Source organism: Gopherus flavomarginatus, chromosome 1, assembly GCF_025201925.1.
Source record: "Gopherus flavomarginatus isolate rGopFla2 chromosome 1, rGopFla2.mat.asm, whole genome shotgun sequence".
Taxonomy (NCBI): Eukaryota; Metazoa; Chordata; order Testudines; family Testudinidae; genus Gopherus; species Gopherus flavomarginatus.
Genome location: NC_066617.1, coordinates 321,813,818 through 321,840,679, shown reverse-complemented (window position 1 = coordinate 321,840,679; position 26,862 = coordinate 321,813,818). Strand labels below are relative to the sequence as shown.

Below are 26,862 nucleotides of genomic sequence, written 5' to 3'. Positions count from 1 at the left end.
TTCAAATTAATGGCGAGAGGTTGTTTTTTAAGAAAGTGTTATTTCACATTGCAAGAACAGTTAATATGTTGAGTACTTCAAAGGAAATTGCCTTTTATTCAATACTTTTATGGTTTCAACAACTGGTTTTTGAATGGGATTTGAAAATGTGTTATGTGACACATTTGCTCTTTTACAGTGATTCTTAAAGTGGTGGCAACATTGTTAAAAAATTCCACACCAAGTGCAGAGCTGATGGAAGTTCGGCGTTTGTTTTTATCTGATATGATAAAACTTTTCAGTAATAGTCGTGAAAACAGAAGGTATGTAAATCAAATGTTATTTCTCCCAGTAACAGAAATAGGTTACCTGTTGCCACACACAATGTTGTTAATATACAAGAAATTTTGGATAAAAGTCTTGAGTATTATATTGTGCAGTTTTACATAATATGTAATAAACATGTGGTTATGGTATGGTCGTATGATATTGTATGGTATGGTCAAATGGTATGAACATCCGGTAGTTAATTTTAAATCAGTGATAGATATTTTTGTTTTGTTCACAATGCTTTACTTAACAGCATTTTAAGATCCTGAATTTAAAATAAAAATAAATGATCTGTTAAGATTACATTTAAGCTCATAGGAGAGAGACTATTTAAATTGTTTTTATCTGGTTTTACTCATCTGAATTTAAAAAATGAAAAAAAAGTTGAATTTCATTTGAATATATTTTGATCTAATTCTTTTACTTTAGATGTTTACTTCAGTGTTCGGTGTGGCAGGACTGGATGTTTTCTCTGGGATATATTAACCCTAAGAATTCTGAAGAACAGAAAATCACAGAGATGGTGTACAACATCTTCCGTATTCTCTTGTATCATGCAATAAAATATGAATGGGGAGGCTGGAGGGTCTGGGTGGATACTCTTTCTATAGCACATTCCAAGGTAAGACTTAGTTTCTGGAGTTTCTGTTGATCCCAACTTCTCCCTAAGCCAAATGGGCCAATAATACAGTAGATACAATGTAAAGTGATATAGTGCCATCTTGTGGATAGCATAGGACATGATAGATTAGCATTTTTCTTTATTAGTGTAAGTTCTTTGCTGTGAAATGTTTAATGAACTATACATTAATTATACTATTGATTTCCTGCCCCCAAATTGACAGTGTATATTTACTCTGAAATTATGATCTGTCATGTTCCATTTAAGGTCACCTATGAAGCTCACAAGGAGTATTTAGCAAAAATGTATGAAGAATATCAAAGGCAAGAGGAAGAGAACATAAAAAAGGGGAAAAAGGGGAATGTGAGCACTATCTCAGGCCTTTCATCTCAGCCGACAGGAGCAAAAGGTGGACTGGAAATTCGAGAGATAGAAGACCTTTCACAAAGCCAAAGCCCAGAAAGTGAAACAGATTACCCTGTCAGCACAGATACCAGGGACTTGCTCATGGCTACAAAGGTGTCAGATGAAGTGCTTGGAAGTTCAGATAGACCAGGAGGGGGTGTACATGTTGAGGTTCATGATCTATTAGTTGATATAAAAGCTGAAAAGGTAGAAGCCACAGAAGTAAAGCTTGATGATATGGATTTATCACCAGAGACTCTGGTAACTGGAGAGAATGGTGCCCTCGTGGAAGTTGAATCTCTTTTAGATAACGTATATTGTGCTGCTGTTGAGAAACTCCAAAACAACGTCCATGGTAGTGTTGGTATCATTAAGAAAAGCGAAGAGAAGGATAATGGGCCTTTGATAACACTGGCTGATGAGAAAGATGAACCTTCTACTAACAATACCTCATTTCTTTTTGATAAAATACCTAGCCAAGAAGAGAAACTTCTCCCTGAACTTTCCAGTAATCACATTACTATTCCAAATGTACAAGAGACTCAAATGCATCTTGGTGTGAGTGATGATCTTGGATTGCTTGCTCACATGACTGGTAGTGTAGATATAACATGTACTTCCAGTATAATAGAGGATAAGGAGTTCAAGATTCATACAACTTCAGATGGAATGAGCAACCTTTCTGAAAGGGAGTTAGGTTCATCATCCAAAGGACTAGAATATGCTGAGATGACAGCTACAACCCTGGAGACAGAGTCTTCTGGTAGCAAAAGTCTACCTAATGTTGACACAGGAAGTTTAATATCAGATACTGAAAGATCTGATGATGGTAAAGAAGCAGGGAAGGAGATAAGGAAGATCCAGACAACTACTACAACCCAAGTAAGTTAGAGGTGCTATAATTATATCAGTATGTGACATATATGTATTTGATTACAGGATAATTAATCTAATCACAAAAGTATATCTAATTAATCTAATCACAGCTGTGGCCAACTTTTAAAGGTATTCTCTTCAGCATCATATCAGAAATATGTCTTGCAAACATTTTTATTTTCAAAATGGTTGGTCCATGTTTCACGATGTTATTTTACGATAAGAAAATCTCACTCATTACAATTATGGAATATCACTTTAAAATTCTGCTGGAGATTATATTATTAGCCCACATGATTTATTTCCTGTGGACAATGTAACTAATAGTTATAAAAGTTTATTGTATGCATCTAAATTATTTTTTTCTGTTTTAAGGCTGGAAATGTTTGTATTTTATTTAAGCAAGGTGCGTGAGGTAATAGTTTTATTGGATCCACTTCTCTCACATCAATAGAAGTTGGTCCAGTAAAAGAGATTACCCTACCCAACTTGTCTCTCTAATATCCTGGGACCAACATGGCTACAACCATGCTATATTTTACTTAGGCTTTTTGGTAAGACAGAGTATAATAAAATATAAATTCCAGTGTTTCTTCACTGTTTTTAATGGTTTAATTCTCTTTGTTTCTCTGTGCCAATCAGCATTTGGGTAGAGTTCCAACTTTGGAGACAGTACTCAACTTTTTTGGTGGTAATATCCTGTGCATATAAGAGCCTTGCTATCTCATCATTACTAAGTCTACAATTTAGTAATGTAAAAGCAGCAAGGAATCCTGTGGCACCTTATAGACTAACAGACGTTTTGGAGCATGAGCTTTCGTGGGTGAATACCCACTTCCTCAGTATTTAGTAATGGGTATTTTTAGTAAAAGTCATGGACAGGTCACAGGCAATAAATAAAAATTCATGGCCTGTGACCAGTCCATGACATGTATTAAAAATACCCATGACTAAATGTCGGAGGGGGCAGCTTAGGGGGGCTTCTGCTGGGGTTGCTTGTGGTCTGCAGCACCAGCTTCTGGGGCCTGCGGACTGCGGCTACTCTGGCCAGCCGCTCATGGATCACTGCCAGGACCAGCAGACCACAGCTGCTCCGGCCACCTCAGGACTGCTGTTGGGGCTGCCTGAGCAGTGGCTGGTGTGACTGTCCCCTGGGCCACCTGAGCAGCTGGTCTTGGGAGCCATCTGCTTGGGTGACCCTGAGATCAGCCACACTGGCCACTGCAGAAGTCATAGAGGTCGTGGGAAGTCACGCAATCTGTGACTTCCATGACTGACATAGAGCCCTAATCATTACCAGTCCTTGCTGTCCCCAACATGTGAGGAGTTCTGTACTCTTATGGGCTGATACAGAGAAGCATAGAGAAAAGAAGGTCCTAAACTACAGAGAAACTCTTCTGATAATGGAGCACCCACAGTATATGGCTTTCCTTGACTGGGCCCAAAGAGAATTATTCACATCCTTAGTCTGTATTTCTGCATTGGGATCTCTGGGAAGGGGTTCAACATATCTGACTCACTCAGACTGCAGAGGACTATGCTGGGAAAGCTTTACCTGACTACCAAAGATAGCCACTGGAAATCTTTCTTTTTCTTCAAGGTGTTTAGTGGATCATGCTCAGGAAAACAGGCAGAAAACTGATCAATCTTTTTACTATGATACACAATAAGTGCTCTGCTGAGTAGGTCATGAGTGCCTAGGGTTTGGAAATTCTCCACTTCTGCGGATTTCACAGTAGGGCCAAGGAGCCCACCAGACTTAGAGCCCCTCCTAGGTTCTAGGCTGGCCCTGCTGAAATTCTAAGAGCTTCGAGGCCAGAACAACTTCATTTAGTCACTATTCCTCTCCTCCCTTCCTTGCCACTGCTGCTCCCCTTACCTACTGTGCACAGGGGCACATTCCTGTGCCCTTTGCATGTCCATAGCAAATGTCACCAACTTGGGCCAACAATTCATATATGCGTGGGAAACAGGAACTCAATTTCCAGTTTGGATTGCCTTATTGTTGCCCACCTTCCAGCCCTACTGTTTCCCTCCAGGGCCAGGTTTTACACCACTGGTCTCACTCCACCACCATGAGGCTGTGTCTCAACAGACAGCACTTCAATTCAGTTTTCCCCTCCCCTTACAGGAATACTGACAGTCGCAGAATTACCTGGTCCTCAGGTAGAGGATAAGGATTATTTCAAGCTGTTCAAGTGGGAGGATAAGCCTGACTTCGCTTCCAGGATTGTGCATACATTGTTGGCATCATGGAGGCTCTTGTATTCAGTGTTACAGAAAGACACAGATCTTTGCTGAGAATCTCCAGAGTGCAGAAGTGGATGAGGTCACCTTGCCACTCTAGCGATTGCCACGTCCACTTAAGGATTCTTGGTAAAGACTTACTTGGCAAAAAGAGAGTCTGATTTAGAGAGAGCTTTAAAATGACCAAACAACTTTCTGCAAACAACCATGTACACAGGTTACTCCTCTAGAGAGGTGGTCAGATGGATTCAGTAGTTAACCAAGTCCTTTGAAACTAGGGATGACAGGTAGAGCTGGTACAGAGGCCGGCCTCGTAGGATTATGTATAGTCGTTTGCAGCAGGCATCACTTAACATGGATTTATCATGGAACACCTTGAGAGGAATATTGATACCTGTAGCAGCACAATGATCATCATCTGGTCAGACATCTAAGGCTACCCTGTCTTTCTGAAGAAGACTGCTGCATGAAGAACTCCAGAATCTGTAGTAATCTCTCTCAGATATTGAGAATTCAGGGCTTCCATGAGGCAGTTTTTGTGGGCAGTTCCCTCCCCACAAAAACTACAGTACTTCTCTCAAAGTAACACACTATGGCTTCCCTGTATCTACCCCTACTGTTCAGGGATAATAATGTTCCTTTAACAAGGAGACTGAAAAAGAGTAATGCTAAGCTTCAGTGAGCAGAGATACTGAGCCGCTTCCTGCATTTGGCATGTCGGTACAATACATTGACCTATGTATTGACAAGTGCCATGAGAGGGAGCATGGGTTCTTTTGTATGCAAACTCTCAGGGTATGTCTACACTATGGGATTATTCCGACTTTACATAAACCGGTTTTGTAAAACAGATTGTATGAAGTCGAGTGCACGCGGCCACACTAAGCACATTAATTCGGCAGTGTGCGTCCATGTACTGAAGCTAACGTCGATTTCCGGAGCGTTGCACTGTGGGTAGCTATCCCATAGTTCCCGGAGTCTCCCCCGCCCCTTGGAATTCTGGGTTGAGATCCCAGTGCCTGATGGTGCAAAAACCATTGTTGCGGGTGGTTCTGGGTAGAGCCTCACCCCTCCCTCCGTGAAAGCAGCAGACAACCGTTTCGCTCCTTTTTTCCTGGGTGAACTGTGCAAACGCCATAGCACAGCAAGCATGGACCCTGCTCAGATCAAGACTGCAATCGTGGACGTTGTAAACACCTTGTGCATTCTCGTGCAGTCTGTGCTGAACCAGGACCTGCAGAGTCAGGCAAGGAGGCGGCAGCTACGGAAGAGTGGCGACGAGAGTGATGAGGACATGGACACAGAATTCTCTCAAACCGTGGGCCCCTGCGCTTTGGAGATCCTGCTGGTAATGGGGCAGGTTTTAGCCATTGAACGCCGATTTTGGGCCCGGGAAACAAACACAGACTGATGGGACCGCATAGTTTTGCAGGTTTGGGATGACTCGCAGTGGCTGCGAAACTTTTGCATGCATAAGGGCACTTTCATGGAACTTTGTGACTTGCTTTCCCCTGCCCTGAAATGCCATAATACCAAGATGAGAGCAGCCCTTACAGTTGAGAAGCGAGTGGCAATAGCCCTCTGGAAGCTTGCAACACCAGACAGCTACTGGTCAGTTGGGAATCAATTTGGAGTGGGAAAATCTACTGTGGGGGGCTGCTGTGATGCAAGTAGCCAAAGAAATCATTAAGCTGCTGCTACGAAAGGTTGTAACTCTGGGAAATGTGCAGGTCATAGTGGATGGCTTTGCTGCAATGGGATTCCCTAACTGTTGTGGGGCGATAGATGGAACCCGTATCCGTATCTTGGCACCGGAGCACTAGGGCACCCAGTACGTAAATTGCAAGGGGTACTTTTCAATGGTGCCGCAAGCACTGGTGGATCACAAGGGATGTTTCACCAACATCCACGTGGGATGGCCAGGAAGGGTTCGTGATGCACGCGTCTTCAGGAACACTACTCTGTTTAAATGGCTGCAGCAAGGAAATTACTTCCCAGACCGGAAAATAACAGTTGTGAATGTTGAAATGCCTGTAGTTATCCTGGGGGACCCAGCCTACCCCTTGATGCCATGGCTCATGAAGCCATACACAGGCAGCCTGGACAGTAGTCAGGAGCTGTTCAACTACAGGCTGAGCAAGTGCAGAATGGTGGTAGAATGTGCATTTGGCCGTTTAAAGGCGCTCTGGCACACATTCCTGACTCACTCAGACCTCAGCCAAACCAATATCCCCATTGTTATTGCTGCTTGCTGTGTGCTCCACAATCTGTGAGAGTAAGGGGGGAGACCTTTATGGCGGGGTGGGAGGCTGAGACAAATCAGCTGGCCGCTGATTGTGCGCAGCCAGACACCAGGGTGATTAGGAGAGCACACCACGAAGGGGTGCGCATCAGAGAAGCTTTGAAAATGAGTTTCATCACGGGCCAGGGTACAGTGTGACTGATGTGTTTATTTCCCCTTGCTGAACCCCCCCCCTTGATTGACTCATTCCCTGTAAGCAGCCCACCCTCCCCCTTTGATCACAGCTTGCTTAAGGAAATAAAGTCACTATCATTTAAAAATCATGTATTTATTAAAAAGTCATTATAAAAAGAGGGAGAGAACTGACAAGGTAGCCCGGGTGTGGTTTGGGAGGAGGATAGAAGGGAAGGAAAAGGCCACTAAAAAAATTTCAAAGTAATGACAGCCTTTTGTTTGGGCTGTCCACGGGGGTGGAGTGGGTGGGTGCATGAAGCCTTCCCCCACGTGTTCTTACATGTCTGGGTGAGGAAGATATGGAACATGGTAAGGGGTGAAGGTGGTTACACGGGCTGCAGCGGCACTCTGTGACCCTGCTGCTGTTCCTGAAGCTCCACCAGATGTTGGAGGATGTTAGTTTGATCACACAGCAGCCCCAGCATCCTGCAACTGCTGATCTTCCTGCCTACACCTCTCATCTTGAGCGTCCCTCCTCTCCTCATGTTGGTCCCTCCTGTCCTCACGTTCACTGGCATCTTTCCTGTAATTTGCTACCACGTCCTTCCACTCATTCAGATGAGCTCTTTCATTGCGGGTCACTTCCATAATTTCCGAGAACATTTCGTCTCGCGTCTTTTTTTTCCACCGCCTTATCTGAGAGAGCCTTCAGGATGGAGTAGGGAGGCTTGAAAAATTTGCAGCTGCATGAGGGTGGGAAAAAAGGGAGAGAAGTATTTAAAAAAATACATTTTACAGGACAATGCTTATACTCTTTCACGGTGAACAACACTATTCACCTTACATAGCACATGTGATTTCACTACAAGGTCGCATTTTGCATCTTAATATTGAGTGCCTGCGGCTCTAGTGTTAGAGCTCTCATAGACACAGGTCCGGGCAGCAGAATTCAGCTTGCATGCAGCCATGGTAAGCCATTGTCTTTCGGCTTCTGCAGCCTTCATATACACAGTGCCCTCCTTTCCCAAATACCAAACAAATCCTGTTCAGTGCTGCTTCTTTCCTGTTAACATGCAGCAGCAGAAACCACGCCCCCCCCCATCCAATTCTCTGGGATGATTGCTTTACCCCTCCCCCCACCGTGTGGCTGGTAGCAGGGAAGATCCCTGCTAGCCAAACGCGAAAAAGCTCAGTGCCATTCTCCCCCTGCTTGTCTATCTGCAAGGAAGGATTTCTTTTAAGCAACAGGCAAACAGCCCAATAGGAATGGCCATCTCTGTCCCCTTAATTAAATTCCTGAATTTCAACCAGGTTACCATGAATGATATCACTCTCCTGAGGATAACACAGCGAGATAAAGAAAGGATGTTGCTTGAATGCCAGCAATCACTGGGACCATACGCAGCTTGGCTTTGTCATGCAATGATACCAGACTACTTGCTACATGCATGGCATGGTCAAATGTCCTACCATGGTGGACAGAATAAGGCTGCCTTGCCCAGAAACCTTCTGCAAAGGCTTTTGGAGTACCTCCAGGAGAGCTTCATGGAGATGTCCCTGGAGGACTTCTGTTCCATCCCCAGACATGTTAACAAACTTTTCCAATAACTGTACTGACCGCGAATGCATCCCAAGTCCTCAGGGCAAATCAATCATTAAAAAACGCTTGCTTTTAAACCATGTTTTATATTTACAAAGGTACACTCACCAGAGGTCGCTTCCATGGCTTCATTGTCTGGCCTAGTGGCTTGGGAGGGCTGGGAGGGTAATTCCGTCTGGGTGAGAAAAAGCTCTTGGCTGTTGGGGAGAATGGAGTTCTGTTTGCTCTCTGCAAGCTCGTCTTCCTCTTCCTCCTCCTCATCTTCCCCGTCCGCAGAATCCTCAGCCATGGCTGAGATTACCACCCTCACCTCAGAATCCAAGGACAGGGGTGGGGTAATGGTGGTGGACCCCCCTAGAATTGCATGCAGCTCAGCGTAGAAGCGGCATGTTTTCGGCCCTGTCCCGGACCTTCTGTTTGCTTCTTTGGTTTTCTGGTAGGCTTGTCTGAGCTCCTTAACTTTCACTCTGCACTGCACTGAGTCCCTGGTGTGGCCTTTCTCCATTATGGCCTTGGAAATTTTTTCAAATGTTTTTTTCATTTCATCTTTTGGAATGGAGTTCTGTTAGCACGGAATCCTCTCCCCATATAGCGATCAGAACCAGTACCTCCTGTGCGGTCCATGCTGGAGCTCTTTTTCGATTCTCAGGAGACTGCATTGTTACCTGTGCTGATGAGCTCTGCGTGGTCACCTGTGCTGGTGAGTTCGCCACGCTGGGCAAACAGGAAATGAAATTCAAAAGTTCGTGGGGCTTTTCCTGTCTACCTGGCCAGTGCATCTGAGTTCAGATTGCTGTCCAGAGCGGTCACAGTGGTGCACTGTGGGATACTGCCCGGAGGCCAATTCCATCAATTTGCGGCCACTAACCCTAATCCAATATGGTAATACCGATTTCAGCGCTACTCCTCTCGTCGGGGAAGAGTACAGAAACCATTTTAAAGAGCCCTTTATATCGATAAAAGGGCCTCGTTATGTGGATGGGTGCAGCGTTAAATCGGTTTAACGCTACTAAAATCGGTATAAATGTGTAGTGTAGACCAGGCCTCAAATTGGTGAAAACCTCAAAATTACTGCAGCACCTCAAGCAAGGTAAAGGATCCGCCAGTTTTTAAGGCACTCTGCATAATAGAGGGAAAAAAAACCCAAAACCTTTAGCAAAGAAGGTGTCAAAGCTGTTCAAACTGTGATTTTTTTCAGTTGCCAGATGGTTTTTATTCTTAGTCTAAATCATCAAAGACTACTGATTCCAGGAAAATCAGCAAATGTACTGAGGAATAGGGGAGTAATGGGGAACAGATTGCTTCATTTTGGAGTGTAGGTTTTTTGCTTAAAATATCAAAGGGAGAGGTATGTAGAGATATATTCCTCTTCTTTCCTGTTTTAACCAATATCTATATATAGATTTATACGTATATAGAGAGAAAATAGGCAGCGCTACGCTATCTTATCAACTGTTGTTCTTGTGTTTTCTCCTCTCTCTCCCTTCCCCCCCTCCCTTGATAAATTTCACTTGTTGCCTTTTATTCAGATTATAAATTCATCAGGCCAAGGACTATCTCTTTAATCTATGTTGGAGTTAGAAGTCCCCAGCACAATGGCACCCTTATCCTTACTGAGGATACTAAAATTAAAAGTGTTTATCCTAAATGCTAAATACTTGTTTCAGATTGAGGTGATAGAGAAAAAAACTAAACCACAGTACAGATATTTTATATAATCACTAGGAAAACTATGGCCACCAAATTCAAGACTGAAAGATCTCTCCAACTTGTGTAAATATTCTTGATATTTCCAGATTCCATTTTAGGTGAAATTTCCTCCTCCTTTTGTTCCCACACACATATTTTAGTTACTGTTGTCTCCCAGGTTTTAGGAGCTGATCCTGGTCTCATTCAAATCAATGGTAAAAATCCAATGACTTCACTGGTGTAGGATCAAGTCTGTAAAAATTATTCTGAGGAGATATAAAATAGACAAGCAACAGTAGCAGCAGAAATTTAGATCTTAACAAACCAGTTTGAAAATTGAGTTAACAATGTTCTTTAGTTTGCAGAAGAGAAGAATGATGGAGGGATTTAATAGCTGCTTTCAACTACCTGAAAGGGGGCTCCAAAGAGGATGGATCTAGACTGTTCTCAGTGGTAGCAGATGACAGAACAAGGAGTAATGGTCTCAAGTTGCAGTGAGGGAGGTTTAGGTTGGATATTAGGAAAACCTTTTTCACTGGGAGAGTGGTGAAGTACTGAAATGGGTTACCTAGGGAGGTGGTGGAATCTCCTTCCTTAGAGGTTTTTAAGGTCAGGCTTGACAAAGCCCTGGCTGGGATGACTTAGTTGGGAATTGGTCCTGCTTTGAGCAGGGGGTTGGACTAGATGACTTCCTGTGGTCCCTTCCAACCCTGATATTCTATGATTCTGTGAAAATGGAGGTTACAACTTTTCAGACTAAAGATCAAGTAAACTTTGGAGCTGGGTTTCTGTACTATTCTGCTTTTTACAATGCAAAAATAAATACACCATAGATGTCTTTTTTTTTTTCTGACAATCGGCATGCAGTATTCAGGAATTTGCAATTGAATGTGATTAGAAAAATCCACTGACTAAAATGTTGTCCGTTTAAAGCAACTTGTTCTAAATTTGTTTCATTTAGAATAGAAAAGATGAAAAGAGAGGATCACCCAATCCATCTTCAGCTAATGCAAATTACTCCTTACTATAAAATTTCTTTTGTATTATCTAGCCTGGTTTTAAAATAATCCCAAGCAATGTGGCTTCTGCTGTTTCTTTTGTGGGAGACTATTCCACAGTCTAAAGATTTCATCATTAGGAAGATTTTTTCCTAACATTCCATTTAAATTCTTTCTCTATAAAATTTTCCTCCCAGTAATCTTGTGTATCACACTAAATAAATTCCTTTTTATCCGTTGTGTGTGTTCACCAAGTAAAACCTCAGGACTACCTAGAAATTAAAACAATATAACCCACAAATTCTCCACCTACTAGGAAACACTAAAGGTTGTCCTGGGAGGCCAGAAAACTTGCTGAATTAAAACACAATCAGGTACAAGATACCTGGAAAGCTTGATTTGTAATTCTGAGGGGAAAAAAAGACTATGATGATGATCTTCCTAAAAAAGTATACATAAATATGACTTGTGACAGAATCTCCAGGGTACAGTTGTGCCCCCTTAGCTCTCCAGCCTAGGCTGTCTCTCACAATGCTTTGCTAGTGACAAGCTGCAAACTCCTCCAGGTACTGTTATCACTTAGCACAACCGCATGTGGAGCCCCACACCCAGCTAGATTGAATGAATGCTCCCAGAGCCACTCATGAATCACACAGAGAAAGGCACCAGCCAAATCCTTCCAGCTCTAGTCTTTTACCTCAGGAATATGCCATCTTGGACTGCTCAAGATGATCAGTGCAAGTTTATTAATTGGTTCACCACTTCATCAGTGGATAATGAATATACACCAGCCTTTGTAAACCTGAGCAGATTTATCAAATACTTCAGGCAAACTCACTGGTAAAGATAAACAGTAAAATAAATTTGATTACAAAAAGATAGATTTTAAGTGATTATAAATGATAGGCAAAAGGTCAGAGTGGTTACCAATATATAAGCATGCAGTCTAAACTCTCAACCCTATTTAGGCTGGGCAACATTTAGATTAAGCAGTTTTTCTCATCCCACTGGATATTGCAGTTCACAGTACACAGGTTTCACCCTTGAAACCTGGTCCAGTATCCTCTGTTGGAGTTTCAGTCTTCTGAGTGTCTTTGTTGCTTGCAGTATAGGTGGGGAGCAGGGAGGAGAAAAGGCCAAGCATGGGACCATTGTGTTCTCTTAGTCCCATGTGCTTGGAGGACACAAGCCCAGGAATGTCTAGTGGGCATTGCTGATTCACAAGGTGAAGCAATACCCCAGTGCATCTCCTGTGAGTGAGTCACTGAATTGTAACTCCTCTGCTGGACAATGGCTGGTGATGCCCCCACTCAGGCATTAGTTACCTCCCTTGTCGTTGTCTCTGGAGAGCCAGTATCTGGGCACTTCCCACACCCACAGCACATTTTAGTGAAAACCATACAACACAATTCTTATAATTTCATATGCAATATTTAGATAGAACAATGGCTTTCAGCAGATCATAACCTTTCCCCTGATGCCTCACATGGCATGCTTTATGTGCATGATCACAATTATATATAAATATGAGGGTTACAGGGCACTCCCCTGAGGTATAGTATGTCTCTCACATCCCTCAAAATATCTAGACAGGATCAACTTGCCAAAAATAAACACACTGTAAACAAAATCCCTTCAGGGTGCACGTTGAGGAATCTGAAATGCAGAATATAACTAAACAACTGTAATGAAGGCGCAGATGTGAGGCCAGATTGTTAGCTGGTGTAAATCAGAGTAGTTTCAATGAGGCTATGTCAAATTACACCAACTTTATCTGGATAGTGCTACTGGTATATTTTATTTTTTATTTTCGGCTCCAATTATAGCCCCTCCTTCTCCAAATCTTATCCATGTGCAGTGTTAGAATTCATTGCATATGTTTAACACAAACTTTGAACTTTTTGTTAACATAGGCTGTGCAAGGTCGGTCTGTTACCCAGCAAGACAGAGACTTGAGAGTTGACTTGGGATTTCGAGGAATGCCAATGACAGAAGAACAACGACGCCAGTTTAGTCCAGGTCCACGCACAACTATGTTTCGTATTCCAGAGTTTAAATGGTCTCCAATGCACCAGAGGCTGCTGACAGATTTGCTGTTTGCATTAGAAACAGACGTACATGTTTGGAGAAGGTAGAAAAGCTATATTTCTTATTTTTAATTTTATTATGTATGTGTTTGTCAGCAAAGTAAAGACATAATTAGATACAAGACATGTATTGATAACTACTTTTTTAAAGGTAAATTTCCATTGTAAAGTCAGCTTTACCAGACTTACCTTATTGTAGTATCTGACATGCCTCAGTTAATTCCTATTCTTTGTGAGGGATAAAAAATGTAGTGTATCACTTGTCCTTTTTGAATTACTGTATCTTAATGGACTTTCTATTAGTAACAACTACATTTAACATGGGGACGACAAATATCTGTGCTATTATTTTTAGTAGCCACTACTAGCGTTTGGAGATATTTGCATTCTTAATCCAGAAATATTTGTTCCACACACCGGTCTTCATCCTGTGTTTGAATAATTCATCTATTTTATGACTTAATACAGAGACTCCTCCAGGAGAATTTAGTAGGCAGTCACAGCTAGCCTATAAACAAGTTTTCATTTCTGTAAAGATTTCCAGTTGTAAAACAATAAAGACATGCTTTGTCTTGATTAGCCTTGATGGCTACATTGCTATTAACGATATATTTTTTGCCATAACATCCTAATTCATGTATGTATTTAACACATTTTTTAAATTTAAAAAATAGTGCAAGTGATCTTGTCTTTTTAAAAAGCATCTGTTTACCATTTTAAAAAAAGAATGTATTGTTTAAATACATTGCTTTTCACCTCTTCTATTATGATTCCTTTTAGTTACGTGAAGAAACTACCTTAATAGTTACTACTTGTAGTCAAATTCTAGCAGTACATCAGGCACTATTTCATCTATTTCCCAGAGTGGCATAATTCATGCTGCAAAAGCTGTAATGATGTATTATCAGTAGTTGAGAATTCACTTAATTAAATCAGATTACCAGTTGACTTGACTTTAATTTCCACATTTGTGTGACCTCACTATAAAATAGTCAGTAGTAGTAGTTTTTTATCAATCACCTTATATTTGCCCCCTTTGTTTACTTGAAATTCACAGGCAAATTAGAAGTTTAGTTTGTAATTCCTTCTGGAATTAAGGCCAATACTGTTTGTTTACTGGCCACTAATTTCATGAACTGGGTAATTTAATTACTCATGCTGTGTTATGGACAAGAACCTAACATCAATAGACCAAAGACTCCTAAGCATTTTCATAATGTGAATTACATCTTGAAAGTAATTTGTACTATGGACACTTTCCCACTTATTTGCAGTCATGGAGATGGTTGTGCCTCATGTTGATCATTTGATCCCTGTGGCATCCACAGCTATTACTAACATGGAAAATTAACATTAGGAACACAGTTCTATTTGTATAGCTATCTTGTAGTGGAGTATAGCAAGTGGAAATAAAGAGAAGCTTATACTTGTGACCAACCAACTCTCCAAAGAAAACCAGCAGGTGCTTTGTGGACTATTGGTGGTCTTCAGATCAGTCTGGGTCCCTCTCTTGTAGACAATCTTGTTGTTCATTATTATCAGAGCTACTTGAAAAGGTATCATTAAGTGCCAAATTCTGCCACCCTTATTCATGTTGGACAGTTCAGTATTTTACTCCGTGAGCGGTCCCATTGGTTCCAGCAGAATTGTTTGTGAAGTAAGGCACTAAACAGTGTTAATAAAGTTGTCAGAGTCTGGACTCTATAATGGATAGTATAGAAATAGTTATAGTCAGTGGTATTTTTATTTCATACCAAAGTTATTATGCTAGGTTAGCTCCTATCAGTTTTTTAAAATATTTTTCATTTTATCTTTTTATTACTACAAAGACAATACCATACAACTAGGAAACATTAAAGTTTGGGTTTCAAAAAACAGAGAATCTAAACTTTTTAAAAAACCTTGTTATAATATATTTTTTTTCCTCCCTATTTTTGTAGTCATTCTACAAAATCTGTAATGGACTTTGTCAATAGCAATGAAAACATTATTTTTGTACACAACACGATCCACCTCATTTCCCAGATGGTAGACAATATTATCATTGCGTGTGGAGGGATTTTGCCATTGTTATCTGCAGCCACATCTCCAACTGTAAGTACAATATTTCCATCTAGTGGTCATGTTAAAATTTACTTTTAAGAATAGTAACACAGGATTGTCTATGACTGAATAGGTTTCTTTTTAACAGGAGAAAACACAACTAATTTCTTCCAAAAGTTTGATCAATATCAACCAAACTGTTAAGGTTCAGTGTTTTAAGGGGCTGCATTGGGAAGGGTGAAGGAAAGGCCCCTCCTTTAGTATACAAAATGCAGTTTAATTAGTAATAGCAATGTTTTGTGTTCAATATCTCATCTGAAGATCTAAAAACATTTTAAGTAAAAACAGTGTTATACCTCAAACGCTCATGTAAGGAACTGTGGCTATTAATGACATTTTCAGATGGGGAAAATGAGATACAAATTGGTTAAAGTAAATGCAACAAATCAGCAGCACTGCCAATAATAGAGCTTAGGGATCCCTAAGCTCTATCTCCTGCTCAAGCCTCTGGACATCCCTCACTTCTTTGCCTATATTCTTTATCGCCAGTATTTATGTAACTAAAAATAGTTTCACACTATTGCTCTACTAGCTGGACCAATAGTATTTGGCACTCAAACACATTAATGGGCTAGCAACTATCTAAACAGAATCATATGATACTGATGTAGACAATGGGTATGCATATACTGTACCTATATTTGCATAATCTGAAATAGCAAGCAACTTTATTCATGTTCTATTTGCTGTGAAGAAAAAGTGTTGTAATTCACAGGTATGACTCCACCCTGCACTTTAGTCACAAGAATAACATCAAATATGTTAAAGGAAAGATTTCTACAATGTTACATTGCAAAGAAAGCTGCTTCTTAACGTGCACAGAAAAAAACCACAGCAATACGTCTTAAGATGAAAGCTGCTCTGGTAGTGTTTAGAGGAAGGGCACTCAAACACATTTTTCAAAACAAGCAGCCGGGGCTTTGCTTGAAAATGAAGATGCTTTATGTGGAATCCTCATAGTATATAAAATATAAAACAGGCACGGTTTGAATTACTTGGCTATAACTCCATCTCTGGATCTTGGTGACTCTAGCTTTGCTATCATGATTTATGTCATTGCAAAACCACTTGATAGACCTTTAGTCAAGTAATTCAGAGTTGCCCTCTATTTACTGTGTATAGTAGATGAACATCCGATAAAGTCTTATAAATTACCCTTATCTTTTGAATAGTGTTGTGTTTACACATCGTAATATCCTGGTTTGCAACAATAAGATGTTCTTAATGAAGGTGGTTTTGCTCTATGTTCCACAACATACCAAAATTAAAAGGTTGAATATTTAAAAAAAAAATTCTTAACTAGACTGTAGCAAACTCCCTTACAAAACATTCAGTTTTGTCATCCTGTTAGAATAATAACAGCAGAAGAATTTGAACAATACACTTAATTAAAATGTAAGTACATACATGATGTATATTTAGCCCAAGAACTTGTCACGTAGAAGGAAGCTTGGGTGAAAGTGATCATGGAATCATAGAGTTTGCAATTCTAAAGAAGGGTAGAAGGGAGTACAGCAAAATAGAGACAATGGATTTCAGGAAGGTGGATTTTGGTAAGCTCAGGGAGCTGATAGGTAAGGTCCCATGGGAATCAAGACTGAGGGGAAAAACAACTGAGGAGAGTTGGCAGTTTTTCAAAGAGACACTATTAAGGGCCCAAAAGTAAGCTATTTCGATGGTTAGGAAAGATAGAAAATGTGGCAAAAGACCACCATGGCTTAACCACGAGATCTTGCGTGACCTACAAAATAAAAAGGCGTCACATAAAAAATGGAAACTAGGTCAGATTACAAAGGAGGAATATAGGCAAATAACACAGGAATGCAGAGGCAAGATTAGAAAGGCAAAGGCACAAAATGAGCTCAAACTAGCTATGGGAATAAAGGGAAACAAGAAGACTTTTTATCAATACATTAGAAGCAAGAGGAAGACCAAGGACAGGGTAGGCCCACTGCTCAGTGAGGAGGAGAAAACAGTTACGGGAGACTTGGAAATGGCAGAGATGCTTAATGACTTCTTTGTTTTGGTCTTCACTGAGAAGCCTGAAGGAATGTCTAATATAGTGAATGCTTACGGGAAGAGGGTAGGTTTAGAAGATAAAATAAAAAAGAGCAAGTAAAAAATCACTTAGAAAAGTTAGATGCCTGCAAGTCACCAGGGCCTGATGAAAGGCATCCTAGAATACTCAAGGAGTTATTAGAGGAGGTATCTGAGCCTCTAGCTATTATCTTTGGGAAATCATGGGAGACGAGGGAGATTCCAAAAGACTGGAAAAGGGCAAATATAGTGCCCATCTATAAAAAGGGAAATAAAAACAACCCAGGAAACTACAGACCAGTTAGTTTAACTTCTGTGCCAGGGAAGATAATGGAGCAAGTAATTAAAGAAATCATCTGCAAACACTTGGAAGGTGGTAAGGTGATAGGGAATAGCCAGCATGGATTTGTGAAGAACAAATCGTGTCAGACTAATCTGATAGCATTCTTTGATAGGATAACGAGCCTTGTGGATAAGAGAGAAGCGGTGGATGTGATATACCTAGACTTTAGTAAGGCATTTGATAAGGTCTCGCATGATATTCTTATAGATAAACTTGTAAAGTACAATTTAGATGGGGCTACTATAAGGTGGGTGCATAACTGGCTGGATAACTGTACTCAGTAGTTATTAATGGCTCCCAATCCTGCTGGAAAGGTATAACAAGTGGGGTTCCGCAGGGGTCTGTTTTGGGACCGGCTCTGTTCAATATCTTCATCAACGATTTAGATGTTGGCATAGAAAGTACGCTTATTAAGTTTGCAGACGATACCAAACTGGGAGGGATTGCAACTGCTTTGGAGGACAGGGTCAAAATTCAAAATGATCTGAACAAATTGGAGAAATGATCTGAGGTAAACAGGATGAAGTTCAATAAAGATATATGCAAAGTGCTCCACTTAGGAAGGAACAATCAGTTTCACACATACAGAATAGGAAGAGACTGTCTAGGAAGGAGTATGGCAGAAAGAGATCTAAGGGTCATAGTGGACCACAAGCTTAATATGAGTCAACAATGTGATACTGTTGCAAAAAAAGCAAACGTGATTCTGGGATGCATTAACAAGTGTGTTGTAAACAAGACACGAGAAGTCATTCTTCCGCTTTACTCTGTGCTGGTTAGGCCTCAACTGGAGTATTGTGTCCAGTTCTGGGCACCGCATTTCAAGAAAGATGTGGAGAAACTGAAGAGGGTCCAGAGAAGAGCAACAAGAATGATTAAAGGTCTTGAGAACATGACCTATGAAGGAAGGCTGAAGGAATTGGGTTTGTTTAGTTTGGAAAAGAGAAGACTGAGAGGGGACATGATAGCAGTTTTCAGGTATCTGAAAGGGTGTCATCAGGAGGAGGGAGAAAACTTGTTCACCTTAGCCTCCAATGATAGAACAAGAAGCAATGGGCTTAAACTGCAGCAAGGGAGATTTAGGTTGGACATTAGGAAAAAGTTCCTGTCAGGGTAGTTAAACACTGGAATAGATTGCCTAGGGAAGTTGTGGAATCTCCATCTCTGGAGATATTTAAGAGTAGGTTAGATAAACGTCTTTTAGGGATGGTCTAGACAGTATTTGGTCCTGCCATGAGGGCAGGGGACTGGACTCGATGACCTCTCGAGGTCCCTTCCAGCCCTAGAGTCTATGAGTCTGTGTAAGTGGCTCAAGCTTTTCTCTTTGAGCTAGAGTTGATTTTATTGAAGGAAACCCTTTAGAATACATCGTTATATTATACAAATGGGTATAGTCATTTCTCAATTACTTGTGTGGTACCGTTCTATATTTGAAGTTATTACAAAATGAAGTGGATTTAAAACAAAGAGAAGTTATAACTCTGAAGTTTTCCAAACAGTACCGCTGAAATGCTACCCCAGATGAAAGCTGATCAAGTAGCATTGAATAAAAAGTTGAGAGAAGGGCAATGAGTAATAGAGCTTGCCATGCAGGTAAGGGAGGTTTTAGAAACAAGTACAATAACTCCTCACTTAACGTTGTAGTTATGTTCCTGAAAAATGTGACTTTAAGTTAAACAATGTTAAGCGAATCCAATTTCCCCATAAGAATTATTGTAAATAGCAAGGGTTAGGTTCCAAGGGAAAAATGTTCACCAGACAAAAGACTATATTTTGTATTTTTTTATATAGATATAGATACAGATATATGTGTGTGTGTGTGTATATATATATATACACACACACACACACACACACACACACACACACACACACACAGTATAAATTTTAAACAAACGATGATTGTGAAGCTTGGTTGAGGTGACGAAATCAGAGGATGGGATATTTCCTAGGGAATGCCTTACTGCTAAATGATGACCTAGCACTCAGCTGAGCCCTAAAGGGTTAACACATTTTTGTTAATGTAGTCTCACACTCTACAAGGCAGCACAAATTGAGGGCAGGGAGAGAGCATGGCAGACAGAAAGACACCCTGTGTTTGAAAGAGAGAGAGAGATGCGCATTGCCCCTTTAAATATGCTGACCACACTCTAAGTACACTGCCTTTTTAAGTAGATCAGCAAGTTGAGACAGCAGCTGCTGCCAGCAAGCTCCCTGTGTCCTGAGCCCTGTTGTGTTCCCCCCCTGCTCTATAGAGATGGGGGAAGTGGGGGACAGGAGCATGGGGGAGGGGGGCACCCTGACATTAGCCCTCCTTCCCCCCCGGCACAGCAAGCAGGAGGCTCCCGCAGGAGGCTCCCACAGGAGCAGCTCCAAGGAAGAGGGGAGGAGCAGCACATGGTAGTGGGGGGAGGGACAGCTGAACTACTGGCAATTGATAGCATGCTGGGCGGCTGCCGCACAGTGAACTTAGGGGAGCAGGGAGATGATAGGGGGCTGCTGGTCCACCCTGGTTCCAAGTCCCCACCAGCTAGCTGCAACGGGCTACTCTTTCTGCAAGCAGGGGACAAAGCAGATGGCTGCCAAACAGTGTTATAAGGGAGCATTGCACAACTTTAAACAAGCATGTTCTCTAATTGATCAGCATCGTAACAAAGAAACAATGTTAACCAGGACAACTTTAAGTGAGGAGTTACTTTAGGTGTAAAGACATAGAGGAATCTGAGTAGACATGGATGTGAGTCTTGCTTCCATGGGATAATATGTACACACATTGTAGATCACACTCAGGGCCAGTGCAAGGATGTTTTGCACCCTAGGTGAAACTTCCACCTTGCACCTTCGCCCATCCCCAAGCCCCCAGCCTGAGGCACCCCCCCCGCCCCAGCTCACCCCTGCTCTGCCTCCTCCTCGAGCACATGGTCACTGCTTCACTTCTCCCACCTCCCAGGCTTGTGGCGCCTAACCCTAACCGCCTCCACCCCTTACTTGCTGCAGGCAGCCGTCCCTGTGCTCCCTTGCCCCAGCTCCCTCTGCCTAAATGCCGGCGGCGACCTGGGCGGCCGAAGATCTGGCCACCGCGATCGCTGCTGAAGAAAATGCCCCCCCAAATCCTAGTGCCCTAGGCGACTGCCTTGGTTGCCTAAATGGTTGCACTGGCCCTGATCACACTAGATATATGCTTATACAGTTTATCAAGAAGAATGAACTCATATGCTGTGTGTATTTTACTTCATTGTTTGGTAACTGTATTTTTCAACCATATTTGTGACAGGTATCAAGGCATTTATAGTACTTCTCACTGAAAATGTGTGTGTCCATTTTGAAGTTTTAAAATATTAATATCACATGCCTTCTTTCCAGTGATTTAACCTTGTGGCACAGTACTTTTAATTTACACCTTCCTTTAACAGCATTAGTGAATCTGACTCCCAGTGTATTTTATCTTTTGACCAAACATAAAGAAGTGTGAAGAGGGACACCATCCCTGGGCAAAAAAGAAAAAAATAATTAACACTTGTCATCCTATCTGATCATTAGTTTATGATGGAAAGACAGGTAGTTAGTTGCTTTTCTAGTTTCATAGTTGTGATATAGGTTTTTTTTACCTAGCTATGTTTAATCCAGGATTTACTCAGTCTCAAAAAGAGAGAGTTGTTGGTGTTTGTAGTTCATTTATTGAACCTCACAAACATTTCAGTTCCTTTATAGATTCAGGTTTCTCTTTGTTTTAATCTATATGATGAGTGTGTCTCTTGAGCTTCATAGTTCCCTTACAATCCAGAATGTTCCTGTTTAAAAAAAAAATCAATTCTTATGAATCTGATCTTTTGATAATAGTTAATAAGAGCCACAGGGTACAAATTATTCTTCCCTTGAGTCTAGCTATCATTTATAAAAGGGGGAAGAGGATATCTTTCACTTAGCTGTTTCCCATTAGCAATGCATGAGTTGAGCATTTAAAGCTTGAATTTTATTTAGGTCGTGAGCAGGAAGGAGCAAAGAAAAAAAACTAAAGAGAGGACCAAATGGTATTCACCCATTTTTTTAAAAAGGCTCCAGAGGCAATCTCGGCAATTAATGCCTGGTAAGCCTAACTTCAGTACTGGGCAAGAACAGAATTGTCAGACACACACAGATGAACATGATTGGTTGGTGAAAAGTCAACATGGTTTTTGTACAGGGAAATCATGCCTCACCAATCTACTAGAATTCTTTGAGGGTGTCAATATGTATGTGGACAAGGGGGATCCAGTGGACATAGGGTACTTAGATTTTCAGAAAGCCTTTGACAAGGTGCCTCAGCAAAGGCTCTTCAGCAAAGAAAGGTGTCATGGGTTAAGAGGGAAGGTCCTCTCATGGATCAGCTTCCATATAAGGAGAGATTAATAAGACTGGGACTTTTCAGCTTTGAAAAGAGACAACAAAGGGGGGATATGATAGAGATTTGTAAAATCATGACTGATATGGAGAAAGTAAATAAGGAAGTGTTATTTACTCCTTCTCGTAACACAAGAACTAGAGGACATGAAATGAAATTCATAGGTAGCAGTTTTAAAACAAATAAAAGGAAGTATTTCTTCACACAACCCACAGCCAACCTGTGGAACTCTTTGCCAGAGGATGTTGTGAAGGCCAAGATTATAATAGGGTTCAAAAAAGAACTTGGTAAGTTCATGGAGATAGCCATTGATTGGCCTATTAGTCAGGATGGGCAGGGATGGTGTCCCTAGTCTCTGTTTGCCAGAAGCTGAGAGAGGCCAACAAGGGACTGATCACTTGATGATTACTTGTTCTGTTCATTCCCTCTGAAGCCCCTGGCATTGGCCACTGTCAGAAAACAAGATACTTGGCTAGATGGACCTGTGGTTTAACCCAGTATGGCCATTCTTGTGTTCTTGGAAACATTTTGGGTCAACAGATGGGTATTTTCTGACAAACCATCTTTCGTTGGAAAATCCCCTACCACCTCTACTTTACAGTTATTTGGTGTAACGTAGGCCTAATAAAATTATAACACAGTAACCACTGCTGTTCTCCAATACACAACATGGTATGTAGCATATTAACAAAAGAATTTCCTTGAGTTGACATAGTATAGTCCTGGTTGGCTCTTTGCATTGCTGAAAGGGCTCTGGAATGATCTAAGGTGCCTAATTTCTATATGGCAAAAAATGTCAAACTTTACTGCCTGAAGTTAGGCACCTAACTCCATATTAAACATGTATGTAGGCTGATTTTTTTTAGAGGTGCTGGGTATCTGTAAATGCTATTGATTTCAGTGGAAGCATAATATGATCAACTATTTCAGGCACCCAAGTTGGAAACTTTTTCCTTTAGCAGCCAGTAGATAGGAAAACACAACGTCAGACCTGAGAATAGGCTCGGATTTGATCAAGAATAGTTCAGGACTCTTTGTTGCAATAATCATATGCTAATTCTTCCTAGAAAAATCACCTTCTGGCTACACTAATATTGCCTTGTCTTTAATTAACTGTTTTTCTTACAATCTGGTTTTCAGGAAGTCAGAACAGGAGCTTTGAGATTCCAAAGCTCCCCAGCATGCTTTCTGCTGCATTATTATAAGACAAGTCTCATAATCAGTGGAGTGGATTTGGAGGTGCTCTTTGTTCTGATATCACCTGCTGTAGCAATCGTCATGAAATAGAAAGCTCAGTCATAAGAATGGCTATGTTGTACTCACCTAAATTTTCATTGTGGTATTGCTATCTTTTTATTTGCATAACTAGGTACAGTCTAGTCAAAATTAGCTCATTAAAGCCACAGCAAGGGGTCTCTGTGTAGTTACATCAGGTGTCAGCTTTGGACTCAATTTTCTGCTCTCCAGTTCTGAAAGAGATTGAATCATTGCAGGGCTGTTTGCTGTGAATCTGTATGGATCAGCTGAAAGCAGAGCATTTTATGCCAAGAGATGCGTAGAACAGCTGATATCAACAATTTTAATTTTAAAACACTCCAACAAAGCCCTATGTCTATCCCGCATTGCAGTGGACACAGAAGAAGAGAGAGCAGAAATTTAAAGAGAAAAATTTAAAAGATGGAGAAAGCGAGAACTGCAGTGTTCTTCCAACCTGGACCATCTAAGGGTAAAATAAGTAAACCAGGGCTCAGTTCTGCTCCTGTTGCATAACTCACATTCAGTTCATAATCATCGTCCAAATTAGTCCATTCTTGAGAAGAGTGAAATTAGAGCATGAGGAAAAACGATTCTCCCAAAAGTAAAATCTTAAATTGGGTTTATTTGTTAAACTAAATAAATAAAAATTGAAACTAATCTTTAAGATGGAGATCACATTGCTGTTTCCCATTTCCTGGATTCACTTGACACTAAATAAATTTACATTTTCAATAAATTCAGGTATCATTTACTATTCATGAAAGCAAGGTAAGAGTGGTTTCTTCATGGCTGCAGAATCTTGAAGTAAATTTAAAAATACCACATTCAAACTATGTTGTAAATTTATTTTTATATTATTTATTATTAATCATGTTTATTATGGTGTCCCGTAAGGGGCAATCAAGAGTGCTAGGTACTCTATAAACATAGAATAGTAGGTGGTCCCTGCCCCAGAGAACAGGGTGGGGAAAGGGGTATAACACAAAACCATAGTGAATTATGTGATGGTGGCAAATGTCCCTTTTTTTGGAGAGGGGCTGAGGTTATTTAGGAGGGAAGAAGTAAGAGAGATGATGGATACAGGCCCTGGTAAGAGCGTCAAATGTGGAGTGAAGCTGATGTGAAAAGATTGTGAGGGGGTGTAGGGGAAGGATTGGAGCAAGCAGCCAATCAACTCAGGGCAGAAAAAGTCCAGTCAAAACTGTAGAAAGTTTTCTGAGTGTGCAAATGACCAAAGGTTCCTGTTTTGGCTGCTTATACCACTACTTGCTGAACTCTCTAACTGGCTTGCTACAGTTTTGCCTCAAGGCTACGTGGCAGGAGGGATGGGGAGACACCATCTGACATTTCCCATTATAAGATCCTGTTCTCAGTGGCTTATAACTTTGCCAAACTTTGATGACTGGGGTGAAATTTTCCATTCTGGATGTCTGTCTCAAGTTGAATTTTTGGTTCAGTCAATTCTGAAAACAAAAGTAGGGAAAAATATATTGTTTTGCCCGTGTTCAGAAATTCTTGCAACCTTTTCTTGGTAAAACTCTAGTGACTTTTTCTTTTAAAAGTTCAGACATTGGAACTGAGAGCTGGAATAGAGACTGAGACTGGCTGGAAGGCTACTGGGTCTGGGAGCAGGCAGGAAACTGGGATTGGTTGGGCAGGGGGACTGGGAGCTGGAGAGAGAAACAGAAGGAACCAGTAGGTGTTGGCGTACACTGAAATTTGATGAGGAGATTGGGGGAGGGGGAGAGATTGGGACTGAAAACCAGCGGGGGCAGGGGAAAGATGTTAAAAGGAAGGGAAACCAATCTGGCAAAGAACCAGGATGCGAGGGCGGAACTGGGATTCTCTGGGCAAAGAAACTGGGCAAGGAGATGGTGGAGAGGGGACAGTGAGATTGGAGAAGGAACCCGAGGATGGAGATTAGGACAGGGATGATGCGGGCTGCACAACTGGAGGTCGGGGTGGGGGAGAAAGGTGGGATGAGGAATTGAGAGAAGGGAATTAGAAATACCTGGGTGAGGAGACTGGGCAGAAAGAAATTGGGACGATGGAGGAAAAATATGACTTGCTGGGCAAGGAGACAGGGACTGGGATGAGAAGCCTGAAATGTGGAGAATGGAACTGGGATGAGGGGTGTTGGAGGGTCAGGACTGGGACAGGGACAGATTGGAGGGGAGGGGCAGAAGGGGTCACACAGGAAGTGGACAGAAGAGTCTGTGTCCACTAGAATACACTCCTCTCTGGAGCTTGGAATGGGACCCACAAATCCTGAGTTTCCACCATTCCTCTGCTATCATTCTCCGTGAAAACTGGCAAAGTGTCCATCTTCCTCTAGTGCTGGTCCATATAGCAGATGGCAACTGACTACTGAGATCAGTTATTCCATTGGTTGAGGTGGCAGAGGTTTGTGCAGTGGATTGAATGGTCCCTATCCTGCTGATGAACCATAAGAACAGAAGAATGGCCATTTTGGGTCAGACCAATGGTGTGTCTAACTCAATATCCTGTCTTCCAACTGTGGCAAATGCCAGATGCTTCAAGGAAATGAGCAGAACGAGACAATAATCCAGTGAACCTGTTGTCCAGTCCCAGCATCTGGCAATCAGAGGCTTAAGGACTCCCAGAGCATGAGGCTGTATCTTTGGCCATCTTAGCTAACTGCCACTGATGATGAATTTATCCATTTCTTTTTTTGATCCAGTTACAGTTTTGGACTTCACAACATTCTCTGGCAACAAGTTCCAGAGTTTGGCTGTGTGAAGGAGGACTTCTGTTTATTTTAAACCTGTTGTCTATTAATTTCATTGGGTGATCCCTGGTTTTTGTGTTATGTGAAGGCATAAATAACGCTTACTTTCTTCACACCATTCATGATTTTATAGACCCTTAGTCACCTCTTGTCCAAACTGAATTAGTCCCAGTCTTTTTAATCTCCCTTCATATGGAAGCTGTTCAATGCCCTTAATTATTTTCATTGCCCTTGTCTGTACCTTTTTTGTATGGTTGTTAATATGGGGGTTTTCTAGTTTGCTTTTTTTTAAACCTAAGAAATTATACACACGCAAACCCTTTGTATATTAAAAGGTCAGTGTTAAGGTTGGAAAGTCAAGCATCCAAAAGTTAGGAAATTCCAGAATTAAGGTTACCTATGTTACTTTAATCAGTCCTCTTGTGTATATGTATTATGATAGTCTCCAATTACGTGATCACATACTGTTTTTTCCACAGGATCCCTGCCTCATTCAGTTCAGAGGATGGACCTGCTCTGGGAATGAATCAGGGTTGTGTAGTGAAGGAAATTGTTTTTGGTAGGACCCCTGCTCCATTTGTTGCAGAAGTTGGAAGGTGTATTGGGAATATGGCAGGGGAGTTACAGGAACGGAAAGGGCAGTCTTTTTGTTAAGGTAGTTGAATGCTGCTCTAGAGGATTCGATTCTGTGTGATACTAGGCAAGTTCCTTAACCCAACTTTTAATAGGTGGTCATTTCCTGT

The 26,862-nt window shown here is 41.3% G+C and overlaps 1 protein-coding gene across 10 annotated transcripts in view; it reads left to right on the top strand.

Annotated features, from left to right (window-relative positions):
- Positions 1 to 26,862, top strand: part of NBEA (neurobeachin) — an 881,590-nt gene that overhangs the window by 322,104 nt on the left and 532,624 nt on the right. For all 10 annotated transcript variants that reach the window (XM_050937106.1, XM_050937099.1, XM_050937102.1 and 7 more), the window contains exons 20-24: positions 179 to 302; positions 739 to 931; positions 1,199 to 2,218; positions 13,076 to 13,293; positions 15,190 to 15,343. In XM_050937106.1, coding sequence (XP_050793063.1) covers positions 179 to 302; positions 739 to 931; positions 1,199 to 2,218; positions 13,076 to 13,293; positions 15,190 to 15,343 — 1,709 coding nt within the window. The remainder of the gene's footprint in view (positions 1 to 178; positions 303 to 738; positions 932 to 1,198; positions 2,219 to 13,075; positions 13,294 to 15,189; positions 15,344 to 26,862) is intronic.